Source organism: Salmo salar, chromosome 05 (genome assembly GCF_965601325.2).
Source record: "Salmo salar chromosome 05, fSalSal1, whole genome shotgun sequence".
NCBI lineage: Eukaryota > Metazoa > Chordata > Actinopteri > Salmoniformes > Salmonidae > Salmo > Salmo salar.
In genome coordinates this window covers 42862221-42890212 of record NC_138295.1, presented here as the reverse complement: position 1 = coordinate 42890212, position 27992 = coordinate 42862221, and the positions used below count along the sequence as shown (strand labels likewise).

General features: G+C 41.5%; 1 protein-coding gene, 2 long non-coding RNA genes and 1 other non-coding gene across 4 annotated transcripts; 3 read left to right on the top strand and 1 right to left on the bottom strand.

Moving 5' to 3' along the window:
* The first annotated feature begins 237 nt into the window (after positions 1 to 237).
* LOC106604950 (stress-70 protein, mitochondrial) lies at positions 238 to 15182 on the top strand. The gene is made up of 17 exons (XM_014200110.3): positions 238 to 564; positions 1685 to 1743; positions 1847 to 1934; positions 2065 to 2246; positions 2556 to 2680; positions 2799 to 2872; positions 7295 to 7401; positions 8941 to 9103; positions 9211 to 9303; positions 12349 to 12558; positions 12644 to 12871; positions 12979 to 13083; positions 13180 to 13297; positions 13405 to 13499; positions 13646 to 13738; positions 13903 to 14043; positions 14219 to 15182. Exons 1-17 carry the CDS (start codon positions 484 to 486, stop codon positions 14306 to 14308), a joined length of 2052 nt encoding a protein of 683 aa, XP_014055585.1. The 5' UTR covers positions 238 to 483; the 3' UTR covers positions 14309 to 15182.
* A 2185-nt stretch (positions 15183 to 17367) lies between these two features.
* LOC106604948 (uncharacterized) lies at positions 17368 to 26404 on the top strand. The gene is made up of 11 exons (XR_001328763.3): positions 17368 to 17496; positions 20809 to 23297; positions 23665 to 23732; positions 24093 to 24126; positions 24322 to 24380; positions 24578 to 24633; positions 24827 to 24877; positions 25245 to 25291; positions 25459 to 25515; positions 25715 to 25753; positions 26106 to 26404. It is a non-coding gene; the product is annotated as an uncharacterized LOC106604948 (long non-coding RNA).
* On the bottom strand, positions 18775 to 19294 carry LOC106604949 (uncharacterized). Its single transcript, XR_001328764.3, has 2 exons — positions 19052 to 19294; positions 18775 to 18902 (listed from the first exon to the last, which is right to left on the bottom strand). It is a non-coding gene; the product is annotated as an uncharacterized LOC106604949 (long non-coding RNA).
* LOC123743259 (small nucleolar RNA SNORA74) lies at positions 23803 to 24002 on the top strand. The gene has a single exon (XR_006770067.1). It is a non-coding gene; the product is annotated as a small nucleolar RNA SNORA74 (small nucleolar RNA).
* Positions 26405 to 27992: the final 1588 nt, after the last annotated feature.

Below are 27992 nucleotides of genomic sequence, written 5' to 3'. Positions count from 1 at the left end.
AAAAGCCCAGTGGTGTGTGATGCCCCGGTCTGGGCATGATTATGTTTTAGCATAATTTATCTTGTAAAATAACTATACTGCACCCTAAACATAAACTACAGGTGTTTTGTAAGTATATAGTCTGTAATAATTTAATATCATTCTTGGATAACGTTGTAATTTATTTTTGAATTATGTAATTTTACTCAGGCAATCTTTAAGTTTCTAAAATGGGTCCGTTTCTCAATGCATGGAACAACTCATGTGTCAGTTAATTCGAGAAAATCGCAAGTTCAACTGCATTGTTGGAGAGCAGTCGTGCTGCCATACCGGTTCTGACAGGCTAAATATATTCCTAGATTTGTCGTGGAAATTGCATATCTCCAACGAAATTAGATATCTATACCCGGGTCCCACTCAAATCGACAAAAGCTCAACAGTTTGGATTTGATCATTGCGGCCTCCATTTTAAAGCCAACTAGCTTGCTACCAGAATTGTCAAAAATGTTAAGTGTTGCAAGAACAGCTTCAAGGTCTCTCCCCTCTCCGAATTGCTCAAGAAGCGTGTCCTCCTTGATAAAGAAGGTAAGTCAGTTAAAATTGTCACCCAAAAATTCCCAATATGTTAGGTTAATTAAACGTTTCCAATAGGTGTAACACGAAATGTAGGATAACTAATGGCTAAGCGTTAGCTCGCTTGCTAACTAAAAACGTTAGATAAATGTCGCAGTTAGCTAACGTCGTTGGGTACCACACTAGCTAACGTTAGTAAACTAGCGTCTGGTAGTGGATAACACGAATAACTAGCTAGTTAACAATTGTCAAGTCATGGTAGGTAACTAACTGTTAAATTATTATCTAGCTTGCTAACTATGTTCCCAGCTTTAGCCTGGTCAGGTAGACGAACTAGTCAGTTAACGTTAGCTATGACGCAACTAGTAGTAACTAACTAATGTTAGCTAACAAGTTAACTTTTAGGCTAGCCAGAGTTAGCCAGGATGTTTTATTTATCATTCATCTGTCCTTCGTCTGAACTAAACATACTATGTCATGTTCATTGGCGATCATAGTGGGGATAAGTTAAGTAACTAACGTTAGTTGGCTAACTTCCCTCGTAAGGTCTGATTTGAATTTGAAGACCACAGCAGAGGCTAGTCCTCTCAGGCAAGCTAATGCTATCAAGCCAACGTTACCTAACATGGATGTTTGTATAACCACCTCGTGTTATTTCAATGTGTTTTAGCTAAATCCTCAACCAGTGAGTTGGTTCCAACTGACTTAAGCGGGGTGTCAAGCCCTTTAGCTGGTTAGACACGGTTCCTTTATTGCGCAAGATAATGTTAGCATTAGCAAGCTGCTGAAGTTTACCGGTCTTGTCGTGAATGGGGCTGTCATTCATTTTCTTATGTGAAGAGAACATCTGTGACCTTCATTGTGGTGTCCCTGTGCACCCACCCTAGTACACCGCAGTCCTATTTCATAATGTTCAAATATCATAACCAAACATAATGTTACACACGCTTATCTATAACTATTTCACTAATGGACACCTTTTGCGTTTCTTTATACCAAATGTGGATTACTGTGCATCATGTCTATGCACTGTGTGAATTGAAACTAGACTGAGTTTCTTCTCATATTGGTTGAAGAAGTTAAACAGATTTCACTAAGTAGTCATGGAAGCTAATCAATGTTTTTTTGCCAGGCTTGCTGGAATGGGTTCCAACAAGATGCTTTCAGAGCGATGTCCAGACGTGACTATGCGTAAGTATTGTTAGTTATTTAACGTTACTATACAATATTTATTCCTATAACATCCATGAGCAGCTATTGGCATTTTTACTTACTATTTGACATTGTTTTACAGATCGGAGGCGATCAAAGGATCTGTGATTGGAATTGACCTGGGAACTACAAACTCCTGTGTGGCAGTCATGGAGGGCAAACAAGCAAAAGTCGGTTGAAGTTTTACCAGTAATTTTATGTTTGTGTGACCTGTGTAATGAAAATACCTTAGATCCCTTTGATATCCTCCTCTTATAGTTCCTTTTCTAGTCTGTTAATGAATAGTTTGTTGTGTGACAGGTACTGGAGAATGCAGAGGGAGCAAGGACAACTCCTTCAGTGGTCGCCTTCACAGCTGATGGGGAGAGACTGGTGGGCATGCCAGCTAAAAGACAGGCAGTCACCAACCCTAACAACACCCTCTATGCCACCAAGCGTCTCATCGGTCGCCGTTACGATGACGCAGAGGTTCAGAAGGACCTGTGAGTGTTTTTTAAATTAGGTCTCAGACCTTACTAGCCATTGTAACGCATCATTAGTTGGAAAATAGTCTTCCCTGTGGCTCAGTTGGTAGAGCATGGTGTTTGCAACGCCAGCATGGTGTGTGCAACGCCAGGGTTGTGGGTTCGATTCCCACGGGGGGGCCAGTAAAAAAAAATGCGTGTAATGTATGCATTCACTACTGTAAGTCGCTCTGGACAAGAGCGTCTGCTAAATGACTAAAATGTAAATGTAAAATATTTTGTAGTTGGAGATGAATGTATGACATGGTTATTGTTGTGGCTTTACAGGAAGAACGTGCCCTACAAAATTGTCCGTGCTTCCAATGGTGATGCCTGGGTGGAGGCCCACGGAAAGCTATACTCCCCCAGCCAGGTCGGTGCCTTCGTGCTGATGAAGATGAAGGAGACGGCAGGTAAACTACCAATCAATCTTTATTGCCCCCAGGGGGAAAACTAGCATGCCAATTCTGTTCCCAACTACGCCTGCCTGTGTTCTAAAACTTGCTCATTGTAAAATTGTCTTGGTTTTAGAGAACTACATGGGTCACAATGTGAAGAATGCCGTTGTCACAGTGCCAGCCTACTTCAATGACTCGCAGAGACAGGTAAGAGCCTTTTCTTTGTCTGCTAAATCATTTGACTGGAACACACTGGTGGCCAAAAGCTATGCCTTTGCCATTGACTCACAGAATGGTGATCTAGCAAGCCTCTCAACTGATCAGTACATATAATGGCTGCCGTTTTACCGGCTCCTAACCTATTTTGTTTTTGCATTATTTGTAACTTATTTTGTACATAATGTTTCTGCCACTGTCTCTTGTGACCAAAAAGAGCTTCTGGATATCAGAACAGCGACTACTCACCTCGTACTGGACGAAGATTATTTAACAAGTCGGACGCAAAGGATTTACTTAAGACACCGGACAAGGCCCAAATCACCGTCATTCGCATGGGAAAGAGCGATATCGGACGTACACTACCGTTCAAAAGTTTGGGGTCACGTAGAAATGACTTTGTTTTTGAAAGAAAAGCACATTTTTGTCCCTCTAAATAACATCAAATTGATCAGAAATAGTGTAGACATAGTTGTTGTAAATGACTATTGTAGCTGTGTGTGTGTGTATATATATATATATATATATATAGATATATATATATATATATATATATATATATATATATATATATATTTTATGTACAGAGGCCCATTGTCAGCAACCATCACTCCTGTGTTCCAATGGCATGCTCTGTTAGCTAATCCAAGTTGATCATTTTAGAAGGCTAATAGTACCCGCAAAACACCCGTCTCAACAGTGAAGAGGCTACTTTGGGATGCTGGCCTTCTAGGCAGAGTTTCTCTGTCCAGTGTCTGTTCTTTTGCCCATCTTAATCTTTTATTTTTATTGGCCAGTCTGAGATAGGACTTTTTCTTTGCAACTCTGCCTAGAAGGCCAGCATCCTGGAGTCGCCTCTTCACTTTTGACATTGAGACTGGTGTTTTGCACATACTATTTAATGAAGCTGCAAGTTGGGGACTTGTGAGGTGTCTGTTTCTCAAACTAGACACTCTAATGCACTTGTCCTCTTGCTCAGTTGTGCACCGGGGCATCCCACTCTTTCTATCCTGGTTAGAGCCAGTTTGCGCTGTTCTGTGAAAGGAGTAGTACACAGCTTTGTACTAGATCTTCAGTTTCTTGGCAATTTCTCACACGGAATAGCCATCATTTCTCAGAACAAGAATAGAGTTTCAGAGTTTTGTTTCTGGCCATTTTGAGCCTGTAATCGAACCCACAAATGCTGATGCTCCAGATACTCAACTAGTCTAAAGAAGGCCGGTTTTATTGCTTCTTTAATCAGTACGCCAGTTTTCAGCAAATATAATTACAAAATGGTTTTCTAATGATCAATTAGCCTTTTTAAAATGATAAGCGAACACAACATGCCATGTACGGATCCGACGACGAGTGGGTAATCCGCCTCTACTATCAGTCCTATTGGCCAACGTACAATGGAGAATAAACTGGATGAGCTCCAAGACTAACTTACCAACGGGGCATTAACTGTATCTTATGTTTTTACCGAGTCGTGGCTGAACAACGAAATGGATAACATACAGCTGGCTGGGTTTTCCGTGCATCAGCAAGATGGAACAGCTGCCTCCGGTAAGACGGGGTGGCGGTCTGTCTGTTTTTAAATAACAGCTGGTGCATGAAATCTAATATTAAGGAAGTCTCTAGCTTTTGCTTGCCTGAGGCAGAGTATCTCATGATAAGCTGTAGACCACACTATTTACCAAGAGTTTTATCTATTTTTCATAGCGTTCTATTTACCACCACAAACCGATGCTGGCAATAAGACTTCACTCAACGAGCTGTATAAGGCCATAAGCAAACAAGAAAATGCTCATCCAGAGGTGGCGTTCCTAATGGCCAGATACTTTAATACAGAGACACGTACGAAGCTCGCCCTCCATTTGGCAAATCTGACCATAATTCTATCCTGATTCATGCTTGCTTATAAGCAAAAACTAAAGCAGTAAGTACCCGTTATTCGCTCAATATGAAAGTGGTCTGATGAAGCAGATGCTATGCAACAGGACTGTTTTGCTTGCAGACTGGAATATATTCTGGGATTCTTCCGATGTAATTGAGAAGTACCCCACATCAATCACTGGCTTCATCAATAAGTGCATCGATGACTTTGTCCCCACAGTGACCGTACGTACATACCCCAACCAGAAGCCATGGATTACAGGCAACCTCCGCACTGAGCTAAAGGGTAGAGCTGCCGCTTTCAAGGAGCGGGACTCTAACCCGGATACTTATAAGAAATCCTGCTATGCCCTCTGAAGAATTGTCAAACTCCAGCCACCCTATTCATAGATTGTTCTCTCTGCTACTGCACGGCAAGCGGTACCAGACTGCTAAGTCTAGGTCCTAAAGGTTTCTTAACAGCTTCTACCCCCAAGCCAGAAGATTCCTGAACAGCTAATCAAATGCCTACCAGGACTATTGGCATACGCTGCTGCTCTGTTTATAATCTATGCATAGTCACTTTACCTCTACCTAAATGTACAGTACCAGTCAAAAGGGGTTTTCTTTATTTGTACTATTTTCTACATTGTAGAATAATAGTGGAAACATCAACTATGAAATAACCCATATAGAATCATGTAGTAACCGAAAGTGTTAAACAAATCAAAATATATATTTGAGAATCTAAAAAGTAGCCACCCTTTGCCTTGATGACAGCTTTGTACACTCTTGGCATTCTCTCAACCAGCTTCATGAGGTAGTCACCTGGAATGCATTTCAATTAACTGGTCTGCCTTAAGTTAATTTGTGGAATTACTTACCTTAATGTGTTTGAGCCAATCAGTTGTGTTGTGACAAGGTAGGTGTGGTATACAGAAGATAGCCCTATTTGGTGAAATACCAAGTCCATATTAGGTCAAGAACAGCTCAAATAAGCAAAGAGAAACGACAGTCCATTACTTTAAGACATGAAGGTCAGTCCATTCTAAAAAGTTCAACAACTTTGAAAGTTTCTTCAAGTGCAGTCGCAAAAACCATCAAGCGCTATGATGAAACTCATGAGGACCACCACAGGATTGGAAGACCCAGAGTTACCTCTGTTGCAGAGGATAAGTTCATTAGTTACCAGCCTCAGAAATTGCAGCCCAAATAAATGCTTCAGAGTTCAAGTAACACAACTCAACATTAACTGTTCAGAGGAGACTGAGTGAATCAGGTCTTCATGGTCGAATTGCTGCAAAGAAATCGCTACAAAAGGATGCCAGTAAGAAGAGACTTGCTTGGGCCAAGAAACACAAGCAATGGACATTAGACCGGTGGAAATCTGTCCTTTGGTCTGAGTCCAAATTTGAGATTTTTGGTTCCCACCGTCATGTCTTTGTGAGACGCAGAGTAGGTGAACGGATGATCTCCGCATGTGTGGTGCCCACCTTGAAGCATGGAGGTGTGGGGGTGCTTTGCTGGTGACTGTCAGTGATTTATTTAGAATTCAAGGCACACTTAACCAGCATTGCTACCACAGAATTCTGCAGTAATACGCCATCCTATCTGGTTTGCACTTAGTCCCACTATAATTTGTTTTTCAACAGGGCAAAGACCCAAAACACCTCCAGGCTGTGTAAGGGCTATTTGACCAAGGAGAGTGATGGAGTGCTGCATCAGATGACCTGGCTTCCACAATCACCTGACCTCAACCCAATTGAGATGGTTTGGGATGAGTTGGACTGCAGAGTGAAGGAAAAGCAGCCAACAACTGCTCAGCATATGTGGGAACTCCTTCAGGAATATTGGAAAAGCATTCCTAATAAAGCTGGTTGAGAGAGTGCCAAGAGTGTGCAATGCTGTCATCAAGGCAAAGGGTGGCTACTTTGAAGAATCTCAAATATATTTTGATATGTTTAACACTTTTAGTTACTACATGATTCCATGTGTTCTCACATGGCTACCTTGGGGCGACAGGTAGCCTAGTGGTTAGGGTGTTGGGCCAGTAACTGTAAGGTTGCTAGATCGAATCCCTGAGCTGACAAGAATCTGTCGCTCTGCCCCTGAACAAGGCAGTTAAACCACTGTTCCTAGGCTGTCATTGTAAATAATAATTTGTTCTTAACTGACTTGCCTAGTTAAATAAAGGATAAATAAAAAAATTTGTTTTGATGTCTTCACTATTACTCTACAATGTATAAAATAAAGAAACCCTTGAGTGATTAGGCGTGTCCAAACTTTTGACTGGTACGGTACATATTACCTCGACTAACCTGTGCCCCTGCACATTGACTCTGTGCTGGTACCTCCTGTATATAGGCTCTCTATTTTATTGTGGCTCTTTTTTTAAATTATGTTTTTATTTACTTTAAATACGTTCTTAACACTTCTTAACTGCATTGTTGGTTAAGGGCTTGTAAGCATTTCACTAAGTTCTACACCTGTTGTATTTGGCGCATGTGACAAACATTTTATTTGATGTTTGTATTGAGTAACTAATTTTGTTTACAGGCCACAAAGGATGCTGGTCAGATTGCTGGGCTGAATGTGCTGCGAGTCATCAATGAGCCCACTGCTGCTGCTCTGGCCTATGGTTTGGACAAGACTCAGGACAGAATGTAACTACAACAACCCTACAAACTGCTGTTAACCTCTCTAGGGGAGGTGGGATGAAATCGTCTCACACTATTCAACAGCCAGTGACAAATCAGAGCGCCAAATTTAAAACCACAAAATGTCATAATTCAAAGTTCTCTAACATAGGACCATTTTATAGATACACTTCTCCTGAATCGAACCACGTTGTCCGATTTTCCAAAAGGCTTTACAGCGAAAGCAAAACATTAGATTATGTTTGGAGAGTACATAGACACAAAAAACCACAGCCATTTCCAAGCAACTAGCATGCATCACAAATACCCAAAACACAGCTAAATGCAGCACTAACCTATGATCTTCATCAGATGACACTCCTAGGACATTATGTTATACAATACATGCATGCTTTGTTCAATGAAGTTCATATTTATATCAAAAACCAGCTTTTTACATTAGCATGTGATGTTCAGAACTAGCATACCCACCGAAAACCTCCGGTGAATTTACTAAATTCCTCACGATAAATGTTGACAAAATACATAATTATTTTAAGAATTATAGATGCAGAACTCCTTTATGCAATCGCTATGTCAGATTTTAAAATAGCTTTTCGGCGAAAGCACATTTTGCAATATTCTGAGTACATAGCTCAGCCATCACGGCTAGCTATTTCGACATCCGCCAACTTCGGGGTCACCTAAACTCAGAATTACTATTAGAAAAATTGGATTACCTTTGCTGTTCTTCATCAGAATGCACTCCCAGGACTTCTACTTCAACAACAAATGTTTTGGTTCCAAATAATCCATAGTTATATCCAAATACCGCCGTTTTGTTCGTGCGTTCAGGTCCGAATGGTAACGCGCGAGCGCATTTCGTGACCAAAAAATTAAATATATTCCATTACCGTACTTGGAAGCATGTCAAACGCTGTTTAAAATCCATTTTTATGCTACTTTTCTCGTAAAATAGCGATAATATTCCAACCGGGCAACGTTGTATTCATTCAAAGACTGAAAGAAAAAAATGGAGAAGTCTCGTGACTGCGCATCTCCAGTCTCACTGTCCCCAGGCTGACCACTTACAAACTCTGCTCCTATACTTTGCCCAGAGACAGCAGACACCCCATTCCACTTTCTGGCGGCTTTAGAGAGCCAATGGAAGCCTTAGAAAGTGTCACGTTACAGCACAGATGCTGTTTTTTCGATAGAGATGCAACAGAAGGACAACAAATTGTCAGACAGGGCACTTACTGTATAGAATCTTCTCAGGTTTTGGCCTGCCCTATGAGTTCTGTTATACTCACAGACACCATTCAAACAGTTTTAGAAACTTTAGAGTGTTTTCTATCCAAATCTACTAATTATATGCATATTCTAGTTTCTGGGCAGGAGTAGTAACCAGATTAAATCGGGTACGTTTTTTATCCGGCTGTGAAAATACTGCCCCCTATACCACAACAGGTTAATTTATGAGACCTTAGCCATGACCCTAACATTTTTTGATCCATGCCTGAAGGTGTTTTTGGCTCATATTTCATACCTGTCCCTGATTTGTAGCATCGCAGTCTATGACCTGGGAGGTGGTACCTTTGACATCTCTGTCCTGGAGATCCAGAAGGGCGTGTTTGAGGTGAAGTCCACCAACGGAGACACCTTTTTGGGTGGAGAGGACTTTGACCAGCACCTACTAACCCACATTGTGAAGGAGTTCAAGCGAGAGGTGAGAAGGGGGAGATATCCTGGATACACACCTTTCTATGACCAAGCGCATCTGCCATATTCACGTGAGCCAACCATTTTGATCAAACCTTTGATTTCTCTTTCCAGTCTGGAGTTGATCTGACCAAAGACAGCATGGCTCTGCAGCGAGTGAGGGAGGCAGCTGAGAAAGCCAAATGTGAACTGTCATCATCCCTGCAGGCGAGTTTCATCATCCCACAGCAGACATTTCTCTCATTACCTATTTGGTAGGCTAACGATTAGTCTAAACAAGACCATTGTCAACAGAGGTAACTTGTTTGTAATTTATACAGTCCCTGGACCCTCTGTCTGTATTTGAAAATCTGTAATCCCACAGCAGTAGTTGGCTGTACAGGCCAGCCCTATGCCTGAGCTAGCTACACTGCTGGGAGAGGAAGTCTTCTGGACCAGGCCACATTAGAGCAACTGTTTTAGTGGATGATGAGCTGTAGCAGAGCTGCTGTGCCTGCACTCTGGGGCAGCCCTACTCTAAGGGCTAACAAACATGCATTGCAGAGTTCTAGGGCTTGGCGATATTCAAATGTGGTTGTGCGCGATATTCCAAATGTCTGTATTGTAAGAATCAAGTAGTTGTCATATTTTTCACTCTTTCTGCTGTGGCTGCATGCTCCCTTTTTTTTTTTAAGGCTCTGCAGTGGCCATATAGCATTTACCGTAATGCGGCCTCCGCAGAAGTCAAAACAGTCATACTTCTTGCACTTCAGGGAGCTGTCCATAAGCACTCCATAAATTGGTCTGCACAGCACTACTCGTAGTGATTCAAGGCTAATCTCTATAGCCACCCAGCTAATTAGAAGCAACTGGCTAAACAAAAATACAAGACCATTCCTCTTCTGAGAGTCTGTTTCCCTGTGCTTGACATGGTTGCTCAGCCAAGATGGCATGAAGTAAAGACTGCACTGTTTTCCCACCTGCATCTCGATCCCGAATCTCCCTATTGTCCCCCAGCAAAGTTAGGCTATTGTTTGTGTATTATACACTATGTAGAGGTAAAAAACAGACTATAATGCTTGTATAGATATCAACCCCTGTGGAAGGCTTATATTTAGCCTATGTATAATTTCACAAGCCCTGAATTCATAAGATTATTGCGGACTGTTTGAAATGCAGAATATTTGACCTTTGATTGTACAACATCTTATTTAGAGAACTTTTTAAGTATATCGTGAATTGGCCATAAAATTGCCAACAAAAGTTCTGCTTTTTAGGCCAAATCGCCCAGCCCTACGGAGCTTGAGTAAACCTTAACACCAAATTAAGATGATGTGTATATGGAGATTGTAATAGTATGTAAGACTGATATACAGTGAGCTCCAAGTATTGAGACAGTGACACATTGATTTGGCTCTGTACTCCAGCACTTTGGATTTAAAATTATACAATTACTGTGATAAAAGTGCAGACTCTTGTGAATAGATAATTTCTCTACAAAAAGCCACCTCCAACGTTGTTTTAGGGAATTTGGCTGTATGGCCAACAGGCCTCCTAAATACAGACCACATGTAACCACACCAACCCATAACCTCCACATCTGGCTTCTTCACCTGGTGGATCATCTGAGACCACCCACCCGGACAGCTGAGGAAACTGGGTTTTCACAACTGAAACATTTCTGCTCAAACACTCAGGGAAGCTTATCTGCATGCTTGTCATCCTCACCAGGGTCTTAACTTGACTGCAGTTCAGCGTCGTAACTCACTTCAGTGTGCAAATGCTCACTTTCAATGGCACGCCGGAGAAGTGGGCTCTTCACGGATGAATCCCAGTTTTAACTGTACCGGGCAGATGGTGTCGTGTGGGTGAGCGGTTTGCTGATGTCAATGTTGTGAACACTGTCTCATGGTGGGGTTATGGTATGGGCAGGCTTAAGCTATGGAAAACGAACAGTTGCATTTTCTGGAAGCTGAATGTCCCAGTTCTTCAATGGCCTGCATACCCAGACATGTCACCCGTTGAGCATGTTTGAGATGCTCTTGGTCGACGTGTACGATGTACGTGTACGATGTTCCAGCCACTATCAACAGCCTGATCAAGTCTATGCGAAGGAGATGTTGCGCTGCATGAGGCAAATGGTGGTCACACCAGATACTGATTGGTTTTCTGATCCACGCCCCTACTTTTTTGTTTTAAGGTATGTGATCAACAGATGCATATCTTTATTCTCTGTCATGTGAAATCCATAGATTAGGGCCACATTAATTTATTTCAGTTGACTGATTTCCTTATGAACTAACTCGGTAAAGTCTTTTTTTCCCAGTATAGAAGTTTTTAGAAACATTCTATTATTACAATAAAACTAAGTCGAATGACATTTATAAAAAATTTCTATTGGGCACAATCTGAAATGTGTAAACTGATCAGAGTTGTGATAAAAGGACTACCTTGCTGTAACTGTTGGTTTGAGTTGGGGCTATCGTGGTTGTGTGTATCTTAAAACCCTAATGGGGGTTTGGAGTTCAAAGGGCTGTTGCCCAATTTATTTCAGTTGAATTGTTGAAGATAAGGTTGAGGATGTAAGGATGGGATGGTTAACAAGGATGCAAAGGAAACAAACGTACATGAATCTCAATAATATTAGTGAAGGGTTACAAAAAATAAAAATAAAAAAATACACAAAGGGTTACAAGAGAAAAGGTGTCTTGTAACAAAACACTTGCGGTAAGGTCTGCCACACTGGTTAGTGACAGGTGTGGGTATTTAAAGGTGATGAAGGCGCTGGTGTCCTGCCTCTGCTGGAGTGGGATTGGACAGGGGATGGTCGTTGCTGAGGGGACTGTCGGTCAGGGTAGGGACAATTCGACTACAGAAACAACCAAAACAAGATGTAAATGCATCCAATAAATTTGTAGTCATTGCGTGCTATGAATGTGACCAAACCCTTCATGATTTACAACTTTAATACACAAGTGAATTTGTCCCAATACCTTTGGTCTCCTAAAATGGGGGGGGGGGGGGTGTGTAAGAGACTATGTACAAAGTGTGGTAATTTCTAAACTGTTCACCGGAAATGGATGAAAATACCCTCAAATTAAAGCTGACAATCTGCATGTTAACCTCAGTCATTGTATAATTTCAAATCCAAGATTCTGGAGTACAGAGCCAAAACAACACAATGTGTCACTGTCCCAATACTTCTGGAGCTCACTGTAGGTTACCCCCTTTTCAGTGAAGATGAACACTCATAGATCCTTGGTTCTCCCACAGACTGACATCAACCTGCCCTACCTGACCATGGATGCCTCTGGCCCCAAGCACTTGAACATGAAGATGACCCGCTCCCAGTTTGAGGGCATCGTGTCTGACCTGATCCGCAGGACAGTGGCCCCCTGCCAGAAGGCCATGCAGGATGCAGAGGTCTCCAAGGGGGACATCGGCGAGGTGCTTCTGGTCGGTGGTATGTCTCGTATGCCCAAGGTGAGCAGATCTCTCCCTGGTTCTATCCCACCTCTTCATCATGCTCTGCCCCTCTGACCACCCATCCTGTTGTCTTCTCTCCCAGGTCCAGCAGACAGTCCAGGACCTGTTTGGCCGTGCCCCCAGCAAGTCAGTCAACCCAGATGAGGCTGTGGCCATTGGAGCTGCCATCCAGGGAGGTGTGCTGGCTGGAGATGTTACTGATGTGCTCCTTCTGGACGTCACGCCCCTGTCTCTTGGTATTGAGACCCTTGGAGGGGTGTTCACCAAACTTATCAACAGGAACACAACCATTCCCACCAAGAAGGGCCAGGTGAGGGACAAATATCAGATTTCGTTCTGTCTGAGGCAGTCTGGTGAAACGTATATTAATTGTATATACTTCATCAGTGGTACTGATGCATTTTTCCTTGTGCTTAGGTGTTCTCTACAGCAGCTGATGGCCAGACCCAGGTGGAGATCAAAGTATGCCAGGGAGAAAGAGAGATGGCAGCAGATAACAAGATCCTGGGACAGTTCACTCTGGTAAGTGTCCTAGCTGATTCATACTTACACTTTAAGTTTAGTATCTTTTAGGTCTCTGAAGGATACTAATGTCTTACTGGTGTTTCTCTCATGCAGGTTGGAATACCACCTGCCCCACGCGGCGTACCTCAGATCGAGGTCTGCTTCGACATTGACGCCAACGGAATCGTGCACGTGTCTGCCAAAGACAAAGGCACAGGCCGTGAACAGCAGAGTAAGATCATCTAACAACCTGCCCTTGAAATACATGTTAACTTATAGTAGGTGTTCAATAGTATGAATTTACTTTGTCTAACACTGCCTTTCCCCTCACTTCTCCAGTTGTTATCCAGTCCTCTGGTGGCCTCAGCAAGGATGACATTGAGAACATGGTTAAGAATGCAGAGAAGTACGCCGAGGAGGACAGGAGGCGAAAGGTAGGGTTGAAAATGTTCTCCATCAAGCATCCATTAAACTTTTATTAGTTACATTAACTGCAGGCTACTCCCAGCTGGAATTGTGTTTTGATGACCGTGTGACTGAATGCTGACAGTTGGCCTTGAATCCGTTTGTTTTTGCCCAGGACCGTGTTGAGGCTGTTAACCAGGCCGAGGGCATCGTCCATGACACTGAGTCCAAGATGGAAGAGTTCAAGGATCAGCTCCCTGCTGATGAGGCATGTCGGACATTTTATTATATTAATACATTGGTTTTAAAGGGCTTTTCAAAAAACCCGAGGACACTGAACAACAAAATTGACAACAGATATGCATCTGAAACATCCCAAATATCAGGAAATTCCATAGTCCCAGTATTTGACTTTCTTCCCCCATCTTTCAGTGCAACAAACTGAAGGAAGAGATTACCAAAGTGAGAGACTTGCTGTCACGGAAGGACGAAGAGACTGGCGAGAATATTAAACAGGCTGCCACCACCCTCCAGCAGGCATCACTCAAACTCTTTGAAATTGCTTACAAGAAGGTAATTGTCTCAACACTTACCTACTTTCCGTAACTTGCAGTTCTAACAGTTGGAATAACCTGGAATAAGCCTGGATTGTTTGCTTAGCTTGTCAATCAAGAGCCCAACATACATTTTTACAATGGGTAAATTGAAATATTATTTATTAACTGAATATTTGTCCATTTCTTCCCAGATGGCGTCAGAGAGGGAAGGCAACAGCAGCAACAGCTCTGGATCATCATCTGAAGGTGGAGCTGGAGAGAAGAAGGAAGGCCAGCAGTAAAACCTTTGAGATTGTCATGGAGACAATGGGAACATGGACTGATGGGCTTGGGAGCGTAGACGTGTTCTGAACGGCGGCTATTGCCTTCAAGTAATTCTCACATACTGTGTTTTTGCAGTAAAATAATGTATGTCCTTCCACCCCTTCGTAATTTCATTGTCAAAAACAATATATCCTGTCCATTTTAAAAACATTTATTTGCATCTGTGTTTATAGCAATTATTTGTTTGTCCTACCGTGATGCCATTTGGGTTTAATTTGTACATGTAGCTCTGCTTCTGTCCGGTCAACTGATGACTCCAGTGGAAATGCAATAGAAGAAGCTTGGATATTCTCTAGCTTCATCCTGTTTATCAAGTCTATCTGGTCTATGAAAACTGTGTGTATATATATGTATGTACAGTGATATGTAAAGCCACATAGGTGTGGTTAAAGATGTATCCTTTTATTTCTGTTATTAGACATTTGAATCCTTAAATGCTGATATTCCTTTCAGTACAGAGGAGCCCCAAGTTGGCTCATTCTTCTTGACATTATCATGGGTCTGAACTGGGAGAGAATACTTTGCATACAAATAAACATCTACATATGATACATTTGTTTTTACATCGGTAATGTGGACTATACCAATGAGTGTAATTGGATGAGGATGCACATTAGTAACATCTCACTTTAAGAATGCATGTCATTCCCCTGGAGATTGTTTTGCCATAGGCAGCATTTCACACACAACAGCTATCAGACAAAGTTGACTGAAGTGGAAGAGGGGGGGAGGAAAGTCTGGTATGTGGTGGGTTTGTGAGCCTGGAGGTTGTTTGGAGAATATTTGAGTGAAAATGTGGTCTCGTTTTTCTAATAAAATTCTAAATTTCAATAGTGGTTTTGTGTTGGTCTCCTTTTAAATTAGGAATTTGTGCCTTTTGGCAATCATGGTGATGAGAAGTCTACCATGTCCGGAAGTGACTTCACAATTTTCTGTATTCAGGCTCACTCAAACATCCTTTTAAACTTTGTTTTACTACTTACAGTTACAGCTGATTTCAGGGTTGTATTTGGATTTGCTCTCCTTAAATGTGTAATCTGAAGTATAATAAGAATAGAAGATTGCATCCAATATGTCAAACCGTTTTCAATGTAATCACCAGGGGTTCCGGTCAACAAACACAGTCTTGACTGCTACAGTTTTGCTTCAATACTGCAGATTAACTGACACCCAGCCTGGAAAGAGCATTTCCATACATGGCCAGATTAGAAAATATATATATATATACTGTAATAAGACCCTTTAGTCATCACCTTTTGTGCACAAAACATCCATTTGAATTATTGAAATATTTGAGGCCCCAAAAAAATTCATTCACGGCCGAAGATATTAACATTTTATATTCATCCATTGTCTGCCATGTTTTTGGGGGGATGCATTGCTGCTTGCACTGCTCCATGCACTGCTCCCTGTGAGTGCTGGCGCGTATGTGATGTGTATATAAACCGGATGCAACCAGGATATAGACAGTCCATGAATCAGCATATGGGTATATTACCTTCAAAACAACGGGTGGACATCTTGGACATAGTCTCCAGTTCTTATAACTCACGTTTGCATATGCCGATTCATGGACAGTGTATATCCGGCTTGCATCTAGTTTATATGGACCAACATCACGTGCACAGGGAGCATTGATGACATCTTTGGCTGTGCGTGATTGGAAAAAAATCGTCCTTTAGAAAAAATTATTTGAATAATTCAATGGATGCTTTGTGCACAAATGTGATGACTAAAGTGTCTTACTAGGAATGTTCAAATCTGACATCTCTATGTGGCCATCTATGGAAATTGTCTTTCTGGGCCGGGCGTCAGTTAAACTGCAGTACCTAACCAAACCTGTAGGAGCAGTCGAAGACGTGCTTCTGGACATGAACTATGGCCCCTTGATAAAAGGGAATTAGACTAGTGCGCATAGCTAGCTATACGCTGTCCCAAAGTTTTTTCCCGGTATTCCTTGTATAACTAGCTGGCTAGCTGAACTATGATTGTTTTCGTCCTCATTGCTAAACTTCATAGATACTGCACCCTCAACTTCAAGACTCCTTTGCTATTTATACAATCATGTAACTAAGACATTTGCTGGAAAGAAACTTGAAAATTATGTATTGTTGAATTATCATGACTGGTTCGAGCTATCCGTTGTGTTGTAAGACAATAGTGGCGAAAGATATTACTACTTAATGCAGATCCAAGTCTAGTTTTTGAGATCCACAGAGGGTGATGCAGACAGCCCAGTACATCACTGGGGCCGAGCTACCTCCAATCCAGGACCGCTATCCAGGCGGTGTCAGAGGAAAGCCCGAAAAACTGCCAAAGACTCCATCACCCAAGCCATAGTCTGTTCACTCTGCTACTGTCCAGCAAATGGTATCTTAGCATCGGTTCTCGGACCAACAGGCTCCGAGACAGCTTCAACCCCCAAGCCATAATATTGACTTTTTAGCAATTTATGGTATCCAAACTATCTGCACTGATCCTGCGCACACTCACTATATATATGCACACACCATATACACACACTACATTGACACTCCCACACACACACAACACACTTTTACACGCATCATTTGCTGCTGCTACTCTGTTTATTTTACTCATATTTTCTATCCTGATGCCTAGTCACTTTACCCTGCCTTCATGTACATACACTATATATACACAAAAGTATGTGGACACCCCTTCAAGTTAGGGGATTGCGCCATTTCAGCCACACCCGTTGCTGACAGGTGTATAAAATCGAACACAGCCATGCAATCTCCATAGCTGAACATTGGCAGTAGAATGGCATTACTTTAGAACTCAGTGACTTTCAACATGGCACCATCATAGGATGCCACCTGGTACTCCCTGTATATAGCTCCATTCTTGTGTATTTTATTCCTTGTGTTACTATTTTATTTGTAATCTCTGCATCGTTGGGGAAGGGCCCGTAAACAAGCATTTCACAGTAAAGTCTACACCAGTTGTGTTCAGCTCATGTGACAAATAAAAATAATACCCATAAAGCCTAGCGGTCAAACAAAAATGGTTCCAATCGGGGTTTTTTAACATTCATTTTAGAACCACTTCAAGAAAGGTCTGTTTCATGTACCCTTTCCCTGGTGTGACGTTTTGATAACCGTGTAAATCTCTCTCGGACAAGGTGACGTTTATCAATATATTTGGCTCCATTTACGCTCAGATTATGTATAAAAGAAAGGTCATTAGCATCAAAGTAGACATCACGCAAGTCTGCAAAGTCCTGCATCATCTCTAGCCGACACCTTTGCTGTCAGCTATCTAGCTTATAGCTACCTTGATCCAAAATGAAAGATGTGGAACATTTTAATGTACTGTTCCATATTTTAAACTAATATTTCTTAGCTTTTTTTATGCAATTGGTTGTGTCTTGTACAAAATACTGTCCTAGTAGCAGTCAGATTTACAATTTGCAACGAATACTAGGTTCGTTTTTGCATAGAAGTTAGCAAGCTAACGTTAGCTACCTAGATGATATTAGCAACATACCTTTATTTTACCAGATCCTCTACATTTAATCCCTTATCATTAATGCCAACTATATGACCGACAAACTATTTCAATTCCTGGAGTCGGGAATGCACTGCTTTATTAATTCAGAACTAATTTGTTGACGTGTTCTGTTGCAGATTCAAAGCCAGAGTAACTCATTGCAGATCTATATTCATGTATAAATAAGCATATTTATTTGACAAGAATGCACCTAGTCACGCGTCAATCAAGTCAAACTCCTGAACTCCAACAATTACATTGTTTGCTATTTTAGACTTCTTAAACAATATACATAACATACAATAAACAGCTGACTTGAAATAAATAAAATTAATCAATGTCAAACATGTGGCATCAAAGCACCATATGATCTATTATTACTACTATGTCAGAGCTGACAGATTCTTCTGCTTTTCATTTTTAGGAATTAGACCAGCACAAATAACAATGTAAAACAGCATATTGTGATTTTTGGTGGGTAAGTTAAAATACTAGATCAACTCCAGCAGAATGAGAAAATCATCTAACATACTCAAAACATGGAAGCCATGCCTAAAGTAGTTATGGCAACACTCATCTTGTCAATTTAACAGGTCCATGTTGCTGCTGTCAATTGTGAGAAGCACATTTACCACTGCATTCAGTCTGAATCCCAGAATAAGCAGGACAGCATTACACAGGTGGGGGGAAAAAAAGCTCGCAAAAACAGTACACCACAACACTTAAATGTGTTACTGAGTCTAGATAGGAAGAACAAGTGAAGGAACCAGTATAGGCAGGGTGGGTTTATTGAGAGAAGATGGAGAGTTCCAAAGTGTCCGAAGTTAAGGGAACATGGAGAATAAAAGGCACAGTGTGGAATAAGGGGTAGCTAGAGGGATGGAATAAACATAAGTGGTTGTTGCTGTGCTTTTTCACCCCTTGTAGGTCGTTGTCACAAATACCCGGCCCATGTCCAGTCACACTCGGGGTCTCAGCGCGTGTCCCTCAACGTCATTCAGTCTCAGTTGCAGCATTCAAATCATGCTCATCGTGTGTCTGAATCACAACATTAAAGATGAGTGATCACAGCATTTTAACAAATTGGGCCTTACACAATACAAAACAAAGAATTGAGGACAGCATTTTGTTGACAACATGGTGGCTTATACTATGTCTACTGTGTGTGAATGATGGAAGAATCTTACCCCCAACCAACAGCTGTAGGTCCATTTTAGTGTGTGCTCACTTAGGCCTGCACATCAACCAGTATTGGGACCATTAGAGACTTGGGATGCTTGCTGTTTGAATGTCTTTGGGTCTGTGTCTATAAAGATCAAGTACAAAAATGGAGGAAGTTAGTCTGTGGCTTAGATTGAGTTTAAAGTTGACACAAATGGAAAACTCAGAAATATGATGCAACAAACTACTACACATATGAAAGACTGCACCACACAGTCCAGTGCAATAGCCTACACATGGAGAAGATCTGAAGCTTTTGTTCCAGCCCATCTCATACATTATTACAAATCAGCCTATCGCAGTGATTAATTATGTTGATTATTTAAGTCAGGTGTTAGAGATGGGCTGGGACAAAACCCTTCAGACTGAAACAGACCAAAGCAGAAGAATAGTGTTCCAGGTTGAAACAGTTTACCTAGTTAAGAGGTGATAAGACAGGCACACCCATTGGTTCTTGAATACAGAAGGTGCAAATAAGGTTTGCAATTTGGCATCAATAACGTAACAGTAATTGTACCTAAAAAAAAACAAACGTGAATACCATTTAATTTAAAACCCACCATAGGAGGTAGGACTAAATAAGGTTACATAACCTTGCCTACTAGCTATACTAATGATCTGCTGTCCAGAGGGTAACAGAAAACAGATCAATGTCTTCCCATAGTACAGTAAGCAAACTCATGACTCGAGAGGATGCTAATCAGTTGATCGCTGAAACCTCTCAAAAAGCCAGACCAAACTAATACAACTAGCTAAAGTAGCTACAAGTCAAGTAGTACTTGAAATAGGCTACCTACCCCTCACCCACAGATACAAACATAACAACGCCTTGCTTCACCACCTAAGTTAACTCGCTAGCTATCTAGCAAGCTAGACTGTTGGTTTGTAAAAGCCAAAGAAAGTTAAACTACACTGAACAAAAATATAAATGCAACAATTTCAAAGATTACATTTTTCATATAAGGAAATCAGTCAAGTTAAAATAAATTCATTAGGCCCTAATCTATGGATTTCACATGACTGTGAATACAGATATGCATCTGTTGGTCACAGAAACCTTTAAAAAAAAGGTAGGGGCGTGGATCAGAAAATCAGTCAGAATCTGATGTGACTATAGAGTACGAGTCATACTACCCATTAAAACCTTGCTGTCCAATCGTTTCTTCACAATTTTTCCCATAGGGGATTTTTGAAACACTTAAAATAAGGGCTGTGTTTTGTGTAGGCTTACCCTGATGTGACGTTTTGATAATAAATCTCTCTAGGACAAGGTGACTTTTATCAATATATTTACCTGTATTTACACCACAAAAATGAAATGCTAATTAGCTGATAATATGGCTATCATAAAGAACTACAAATGCCATGATCTGGGTGAGACAGCCGAATCGAGGCAAAGGTAAGAATCTCTGGAATAACTATCTATTCACAGCTAAATGTAGTTGTGAATAAATTGGCTACATTTCTTTAAATTGACAATTCTGTGAACTGTCTCGTGCAAGTTTTATGTTGACACAATACATATTAGCAAAGGTGTCAGCTAGAGATGACGTGCAGGAGCTTGCAGGGATTTGTAGTCTTGCATGATGTCTACGTTTGTGCTAATTAGCCTTTTTGAATCTGAGAGTAAATAGACGTGTATGTTGATCATTTTTATGTGTATGTTGATTTTTATTTTATTTGTTACTCCTTTTTCTCCTCAATTTCATGGTATCCACGTTAGTCTTGTCTCATCACTGCAACTCCCATACGGACTCGGGAGAGGCCGTGCGTCATCCGAAACCCAACCAAGCCAAGCCGCACTGCTTCTTGACACGATGCCCACTTAACCTGGAAGCCAGCCGCACCAATGTGTTGGAGGAAACACTGTACACCTGGCGACGTGTCAGCGTGCACTGCGCCCGGCCCGCTACAGGAGTCGCTACTGTGCGATAGGACAAGGACATCCCTGCCGGCCAAACCCTCCCCTAACCTGGACGACACTGGGCCAATTGTGCACCGCCCCATGGGTCTCTCAGTCGTGGCCGGCTGCGACAGAGCCTGGACTCGAAACCATAATCTCTAGTGGCACAGCTAGCACTGCGATGCAGTGCCTTGACCACTGTGCCACTCGGGAGGCCCGTCGAGAGAGATATACATGGTTATCAAAACGTCACAGTAAGCCTACACGAAACAGACCTTATTTTAAGTGTTTGTAAAATCCCTTATTGGAAAAATGAATGGTGGAAAAACAATTGGAACCATTTCTGTTTGACTGCTAGTGTAACAGTGCAGGTTCTGTCCCTCTCTTCGCCCCAACCCGGGCTCGAACCAGGGACCCTTGCACACATCAACAACTGACACCCACGAAGCATCGTTACCCATCACGCCACAAAATCCGCGGCCCTTGCAACGCAAGGGGAAACCCTACTTCAAGTCTCAGAGCGAGTGACGTCACTGATTGAAATGCTATTAGCGCGCACCACCGCCATTTTACATTGGTTACACTAGGTTTCATGGGTATTATGACACCTCCACTGTGGGTCTCTATTTGCCTCATGCAGCGCGACACATCTCCTTTGCATACAGTTGATCAGGCTGTTGATTGTGGCCTGTGGAATGTTTTCCCACTCCTCTTAAATGGCTGTGCGAAGTTGCTGGTTATTGGCGGGAACTGGAACACGCTGTCGTACACGTCGATCCAGAGCATACCAAACATGCTCAGTGGGTGACATGTCTGGTGAGTATGCAGGCCATAGAAGAATTAGGACATTTTCAGCTTCCAGGAATTGTGCACAGATCGTTGCGACATGGGGCCTTGCATTATCATGCTGAACCATGAGGTGATGGCGGGAGATGAATAACACGACAATGGGCATCAGAATCTCGTCACTGTATCTCTGTGCATTAAAATTTCCTTCAATAAAATGCAATTGTGTTTGTTGTCTGTAGCTTATGCCTGCCGGCCTGCCTGCCCATACCATAACCCCACCACGGGGCACAATTGCACGCTCCCTCAAAACATGAGACATCTGTGGCATTGTGTTGTTTGACACATTTTAGTGGCCTTTTATTTCCCCAGCACAAGGTGCATTTGTTTAATCAGCTTGTTAATATGCCACACCTGTCTGGTGGATGGATTATCTTGGAGAAATGCGCACTAACAGGGATGTAAACAAATTTGTGCATAACATTTAAGATAAATAAGCTTTTTGTGAGTATGGAACATTTCTGGGAACTTTTATTTCAGCTCATGAAACAAGGGACCAACACTTTACATGTTGAGTTTATATTTTTGTTCAGTGTATATAATACCACATTTTTTTTTGTGAGAAAACCATCAGAGTTGAAAATGCAAATGTATTTTGCATTTGGTACATCACGCACAGCCTTTTATCTGCAACAAATCATTTGATGGAAAAATATCTCTGCAGCATATTCTTTTTATGTGGATTTTAGAATATTTGCATGAAAATCTATTGCTAATTTGATCGAAACCTAGCTACAGCTGGTTACATTTATTGGAGGTAGGCCTATATGCTATGGGGCGTTCAGGGTTGGATGTCCGTTCAAAAGATGTTTCCCATTCGGAAGTATTTTTTTTCCCGAGTTCCCAGTTGTTTTGAACTCGGAAATCTCTGACTTCAGTGCGTTCAAGACAACTGGGAACACGGGAAAAAACGAGCTCCAACTCGGGAACTTAAGACTCTTTTTAGAGCTCCAATTTTCCGACTTGAAGATCACTGAAGTCATGATTTGACCTCTTATTTTCCCAAATTCCCAGTTGTCTTGAACGTACCAATAGTCCACGGAAATGTGGACCAGTTAGAAAGTTGGACATTTCCGAGTTTCCTTGTTCCGATTATACATGAACGCAGTAATAGACCGCATTTCTTGGAGGTACAGAGCTATCCCACAATTCATTACGGAACATGTATTCTATGGTGCCGAGGAGGACTATAAATTTGCAAGTGCCGGAACAGCGGTCTCTTTGCAGACATGAGTGGAAAAGAGGTGAGTCGTCGTCTATGGCAATAGTTGCTTGCGTTTATGGAAGTTGGAATGGAGCCGGTATTGATATATTATTGGCTGGCTATCCTTGCTCCGGCCAAACGCTACGGCGGTTAGTTTCTTTCCGCAATGAAGTAGCTATTTAACGTTACCTAGTGAACAGATGATCGGAAGAATTTAGTTTTAGTCGTCAGGCAAGACAAATGGCTATAACATTAAGTGGTAAGGAAGCTCCTAGCTAAACCTTAGACAAAAAAATGCTGAACCAATGCTGCCTCTAGTACTGGCTAAAATATATCTAGATAAGTAATTTTTAAATGACGTCCAGCTAACTCGTTCAGCTAACAGTTGTGTTTTATTGGCTGCCATTTACTAGTTTTGGCGATAAGTTGCCACGGCTAACTAGCCTGTAAAATGACTGGCACGTTTCACATGCAAGGCCTAGATGACACGTGGTGCCGTGCAAAAGATGGGCCTAGTTAGTTATTGTAGCCAAGTTGGCTAGCCAGTGTGTAAAACCGAGATGGATACCATTTGTTATAATGCAATAACGTCACAACTCATGCATTCCTTGTCTTTACCCTCACAGGTTATGCCACTATTCAGGTCTTCAGACATGGGAGGGCTTCAAATGGGAATAACATGATCCCTTTCAAGGTAGTTGTCTCCCACATCCTTACATTCAAAACGTAAAGTTAATTAGGTTTTCATGATTGGGTTTTATTAATCCAGCGGTAGTCAGCTGTACAGGCCAGCCAATGCCTGAACTAGTGTTACACTGCTGGAAGAGGAAGGCTCTGCTAATGTGGCCTGGTCTAGCAGATACTGTTTTAGTGGCTGTTGGTGCTGAGCTGTAGCAGAACTGTGCCCTTCTGAGAGTGGTCTGCACCTACACACTGGGGCAGCCCTAGTAGAAGGGCTAACAAATATACAATTAAAGCAATCCACATGAGTGTAGATACTTTTTATTTTAAGTCCTGACATTAATGACATTCTTTCCTTTGCATTTCATGCAAGCATGCGGACTGAAAGAATTGCATCAACTCTTAAGGTGAGCATAAATAACTTTTTTACTAATGTGATGTACAGTGCTGTGATGCTTATTTAACACATCATTCTTATTGTATGGTGAAGAGACTTCCTAAAAAAAAAAAACTGAGCACTATTTTAAAGCCTGTTACTGTTTACCAAATGCTTTACATGGCTTCAGGTATTGTACGTTTTGAGCATTTCCTTTGCATTTCAGGAAAGCATGCTCCATCAACTCCATTGAAGGTGATTCAACTCTATTCAATGTGTTTGAAGGTGAGGATGGCTCAGTAGTTATAGATTAACGCCATGAACATGTACTGTGCATTGATGAGAGCATTATAGCTTTAACCCAGCTTTCTTACTGTTGGTGAAGACATTATGTTCTAACACTGAGCACAATTTCTAATGGCTGGTATTGTCTACACTGTATTTATGTACTGCTCACTAGGGTTCTTATTCCTCTAATGTAGACTAAGCATGGAACTGCTGGGACTGGCTTGATGGTTAAATGGAAAAGGTATTGAAGGTGAGGATGGATGAGAATAGTTATAGCTAAACATGTACTGTGCACTGATGAGAGCTTTATAGCTTTAACCCAGCTTTCTTACTGTTGGTGAAGACTTTTAAACTCTGAGCACATTGTAAAATGGTTAATATTTACATTGTAGTCCTACACGGCTCGCTGTTGGGCCTTTAGTCATTTTCTTAATTTATTTCAGGAAAGAACACAATTTGGTGGACTGCTTGCATTTCAGCAAAAAAATATCCAGGTAAACGCCATTGAAGATGACACTGAATTATTATAACTATAAAAAAACATGTACTGTGCACAGCTTTATCGCTTTACTGTTTACTTTTAAACTGAGATTACTTGCCCATCCACAATGCCTTACTGTATACATTGTATTTAAAGGTAATATACTATAACATCTACATTGATTTTTGAAGCCATAGGGCTATCGTGAAAATGCACTGTGCAGTGATGAGAGCTTTAAAGCTTTAACCCAGCTTTCTTACTGTTGGTGAAGACATTATGTTCTAACTCTGAGCACATTTTGTAAATGCTGTTATGGCCTCTAAATTGTATTTGTGTACTATATGGACTAAGATTATTCCTAACCTGTCTTTTCATTTCAGGAATACATGCTGATTGTTTGACATTCAATGGAGTTGAAGCATAGAAGGTGAGGATCGATAAGGCTTATCTTAACAAAATAAACATGTACTTGGCAGTGAGGTTTTTATCACCTACTTATTGTGAAGAACCCTGAGCACAGTTCTTAATGGCTTGCTTCCTAAGTTATGTATATATTGCTCATATGCATTCTCCTTTGTCCTCCATTGGGATAAGGTTGACCAAACATGGTGCTGCTTGGACTGGATTGCTGTTTCATTGAGTCGATGCAAGGTAATGCACAAACATCTGAATAGAATTTTTGAATGCAAGTAGTATATATTGTACTGTGCATTGATGAGAGCTTAATAGCTTTAACCCAGCTTTCTTACTGTTGGTGAAGACTTTTGAACTCTGAGCACAATTTTGTAATGGCACTTACTGTCTACATGGTATTTACTTAGGACTAATTGGATTCCTTTATTTCTGGTAGACGATGCAGATTGTATGGAATGCGACAACTCCATTGAAGGTGAGGCTGGATCAGATTTTGTGCAGCTAAATGACAAACATGTACTGTGAAGTAAAACAATTATCACCACTTACTGTTTAGTGCAGAGTCTTTGTAACCCTGAGCACAGTTCTTTCCTGAATTGCTCACTCTCTATTGCTTATTCTTTATGATTTGTCTTCCAAAGACGGACAAAAAGCAGGAAGCAGCTTGGACAGTAATTGATGCCTGAACTTCAAGTTAATGTAGTTCAAGTTTTTTTTCTGGGAGGATAGAACAGGACTTCAGTTCAAGTAGTTTATCTACAACAATCTGACTAGTAGAGCTGAGATGCTTGCATTTGCAATATGTTGAATGTATATTGTGTCAACAGGATGCCACAGGATTGTTTCTTTCTGGACTTGGGTGGTGTACAGAATGTTACATCCTGCAGATGATTCACTAAACTCCAGGCCAGACTGTTTGTCTCAGCCACCATCAGCTGTGTTCACATGGCCCTTTGACACATCCTGGAGTGTCATTGCATAATCCTCTTGTCTTGCAATGTCTGGTTTCTGAACAAATGTACCACATAATGAATTGTTGAATGTTTTGCCTTGACTATGGTCCCGACTGCATAAACATGGGGACCTTCTCAATCAGTGAACAATAAAATTGAACTTTGTAAATTTATTTTGTCATTAATTATAATAGATTTTAGCTAATAGCATTGAAATAATGTTAACTGGAAACCACTCTGACTGGTTAGTGTAGAACTGTAGTTTTTACATTGATGACAGTTTGTTATATAACCAAACCAGGGCCATGTTGAGTAACTGACTTGCAGATAATTTTAATGGGTGATGCTGGTGTGATTGCTTATTCTGCATGTTTTCTACATGGAATATTTCTAGCTGAATGGACTGTTCTGAAGTTCCTCATCTACATCGAGTGAAACGCTTCATGTTCCTAGGTGTGCACATCCCTGACAACCTGAAATGGTCCATCCACACAGACGGTGTGGTGAAGGTGCAACAGTCTCCAAACTCGCGAGGCAGAAATTTAGGCTTTGCCCCTAAAACCCTTAGGGACTTCTACAGATGCACTATTGAGAGCATCCTGTTGGGCTGTGTTGCCGCCTTGTATGGCATTTTCACCGTCCGCAACTGCAGGGCTCTCCAGAGGGTGTGGTCAGCCCAACACATCACTGGCGGCTTGTTCACCCCGCAACCATCTAGAAGGCGGAGACCGTACAAGTGTATAAAAGCTGGAACCAAGAGACGGGGGGGAAAAAAATGCAATCCAGGCCATCAGAATGTTATAGTCACCACTAGCCTGCCCTGGACTTAATCATTGTTACTAGCTGGCTACCACCCAGTACTCTACCCTGCACCTTTAAAGACTGCTGCCCTATATATGTTATGTGCGTAGTCATTGAACACTGGTCACTTGAATTATGTTTGCATAGTTTACCCACTTCCTATGTATACTGAACAAAAATATAAATGCAACAATTTCAAAGATTTTACCCAAAGTTACATTTCACAGAAGGGAATAAGTTGATTGAAATAAAATCATTAGGGCCTAATCTATGGATTTGACGAGACTGGGCAGTGGCGTAACAATGGGTGGCCCTGGGAGGGAATAGGCCCCCATCCAATTGGGTTCCAGGCCCAGCCAGTCATGAGTTTTTCCCCACAAAAGGGCTTTGAGACAAATAGTCCTCAGCAGCACACCCCTTCCTCAGACGGTCTCGCAGGTGAAGAAGCCGGATGTGGAGGTCCTGGGCAGCGTGGTTACACGTGGCCTGCGGTTGTGAGGCCGGTTGACGGTACTGGCAAATTCTCCGAAATGTTGAGGCAGTTTATGGTAGAGAAATTAACATTCAATTATCTGGCAACAGCTCTGTTGGATATTCCTGCAGTCCGCATGCCAATTGCACACTCCCTCAACTTGAGATATCTGTGGCATTGTGTTGTGTGACAGAACTGCACCTTTTAGAGTGGCCTTACATTGTCCCCAGCACAAGGTGCACATGTGTGAAGATCGTGCTGTTTAATCAGCTTCTTGATATGTCACACCTGTCAGGAGGATGGATTATCTTGACAAAAGAGAAATGCTCACTAACAGGGATATAGACAAATTTGTGCACAACATTTGAGAGAAATAAGCTTTATGTGCGAATGGGCATTTCTGGGATCTTTCATTTCAGCTCGTGAAACATGTGACCAACACTTTACATGTTGCATTTATACTTATGTTCAGTATATATACTGTATTC

Excerpts from the sequence above, each read along its gene's own strand:
- LOC106604950 (XM_014200110.3), top strand. The coding sequence starts at position 484 with ATGTTAAGTGTTGCAAGAACAGCTTCAAGGTCTCTCCCCTCTCCGAAT. Across the intron at positions 2,873-7,294 it reads TCAATGACTCGCAGAGACAG|GCCACAAAGGATGCTGGTCA; the intron begins GTAAGAGCCTTT and ends TTTTGTTTACAG. Across the intron at positions 12,872-12,978 it reads TTCCCACCAAGAAGGGCCAG|GTGTTCTCTACAGCAGCTGA; the intron begins GTGAGGGACAAA and ends CCTTGTGCTTAG.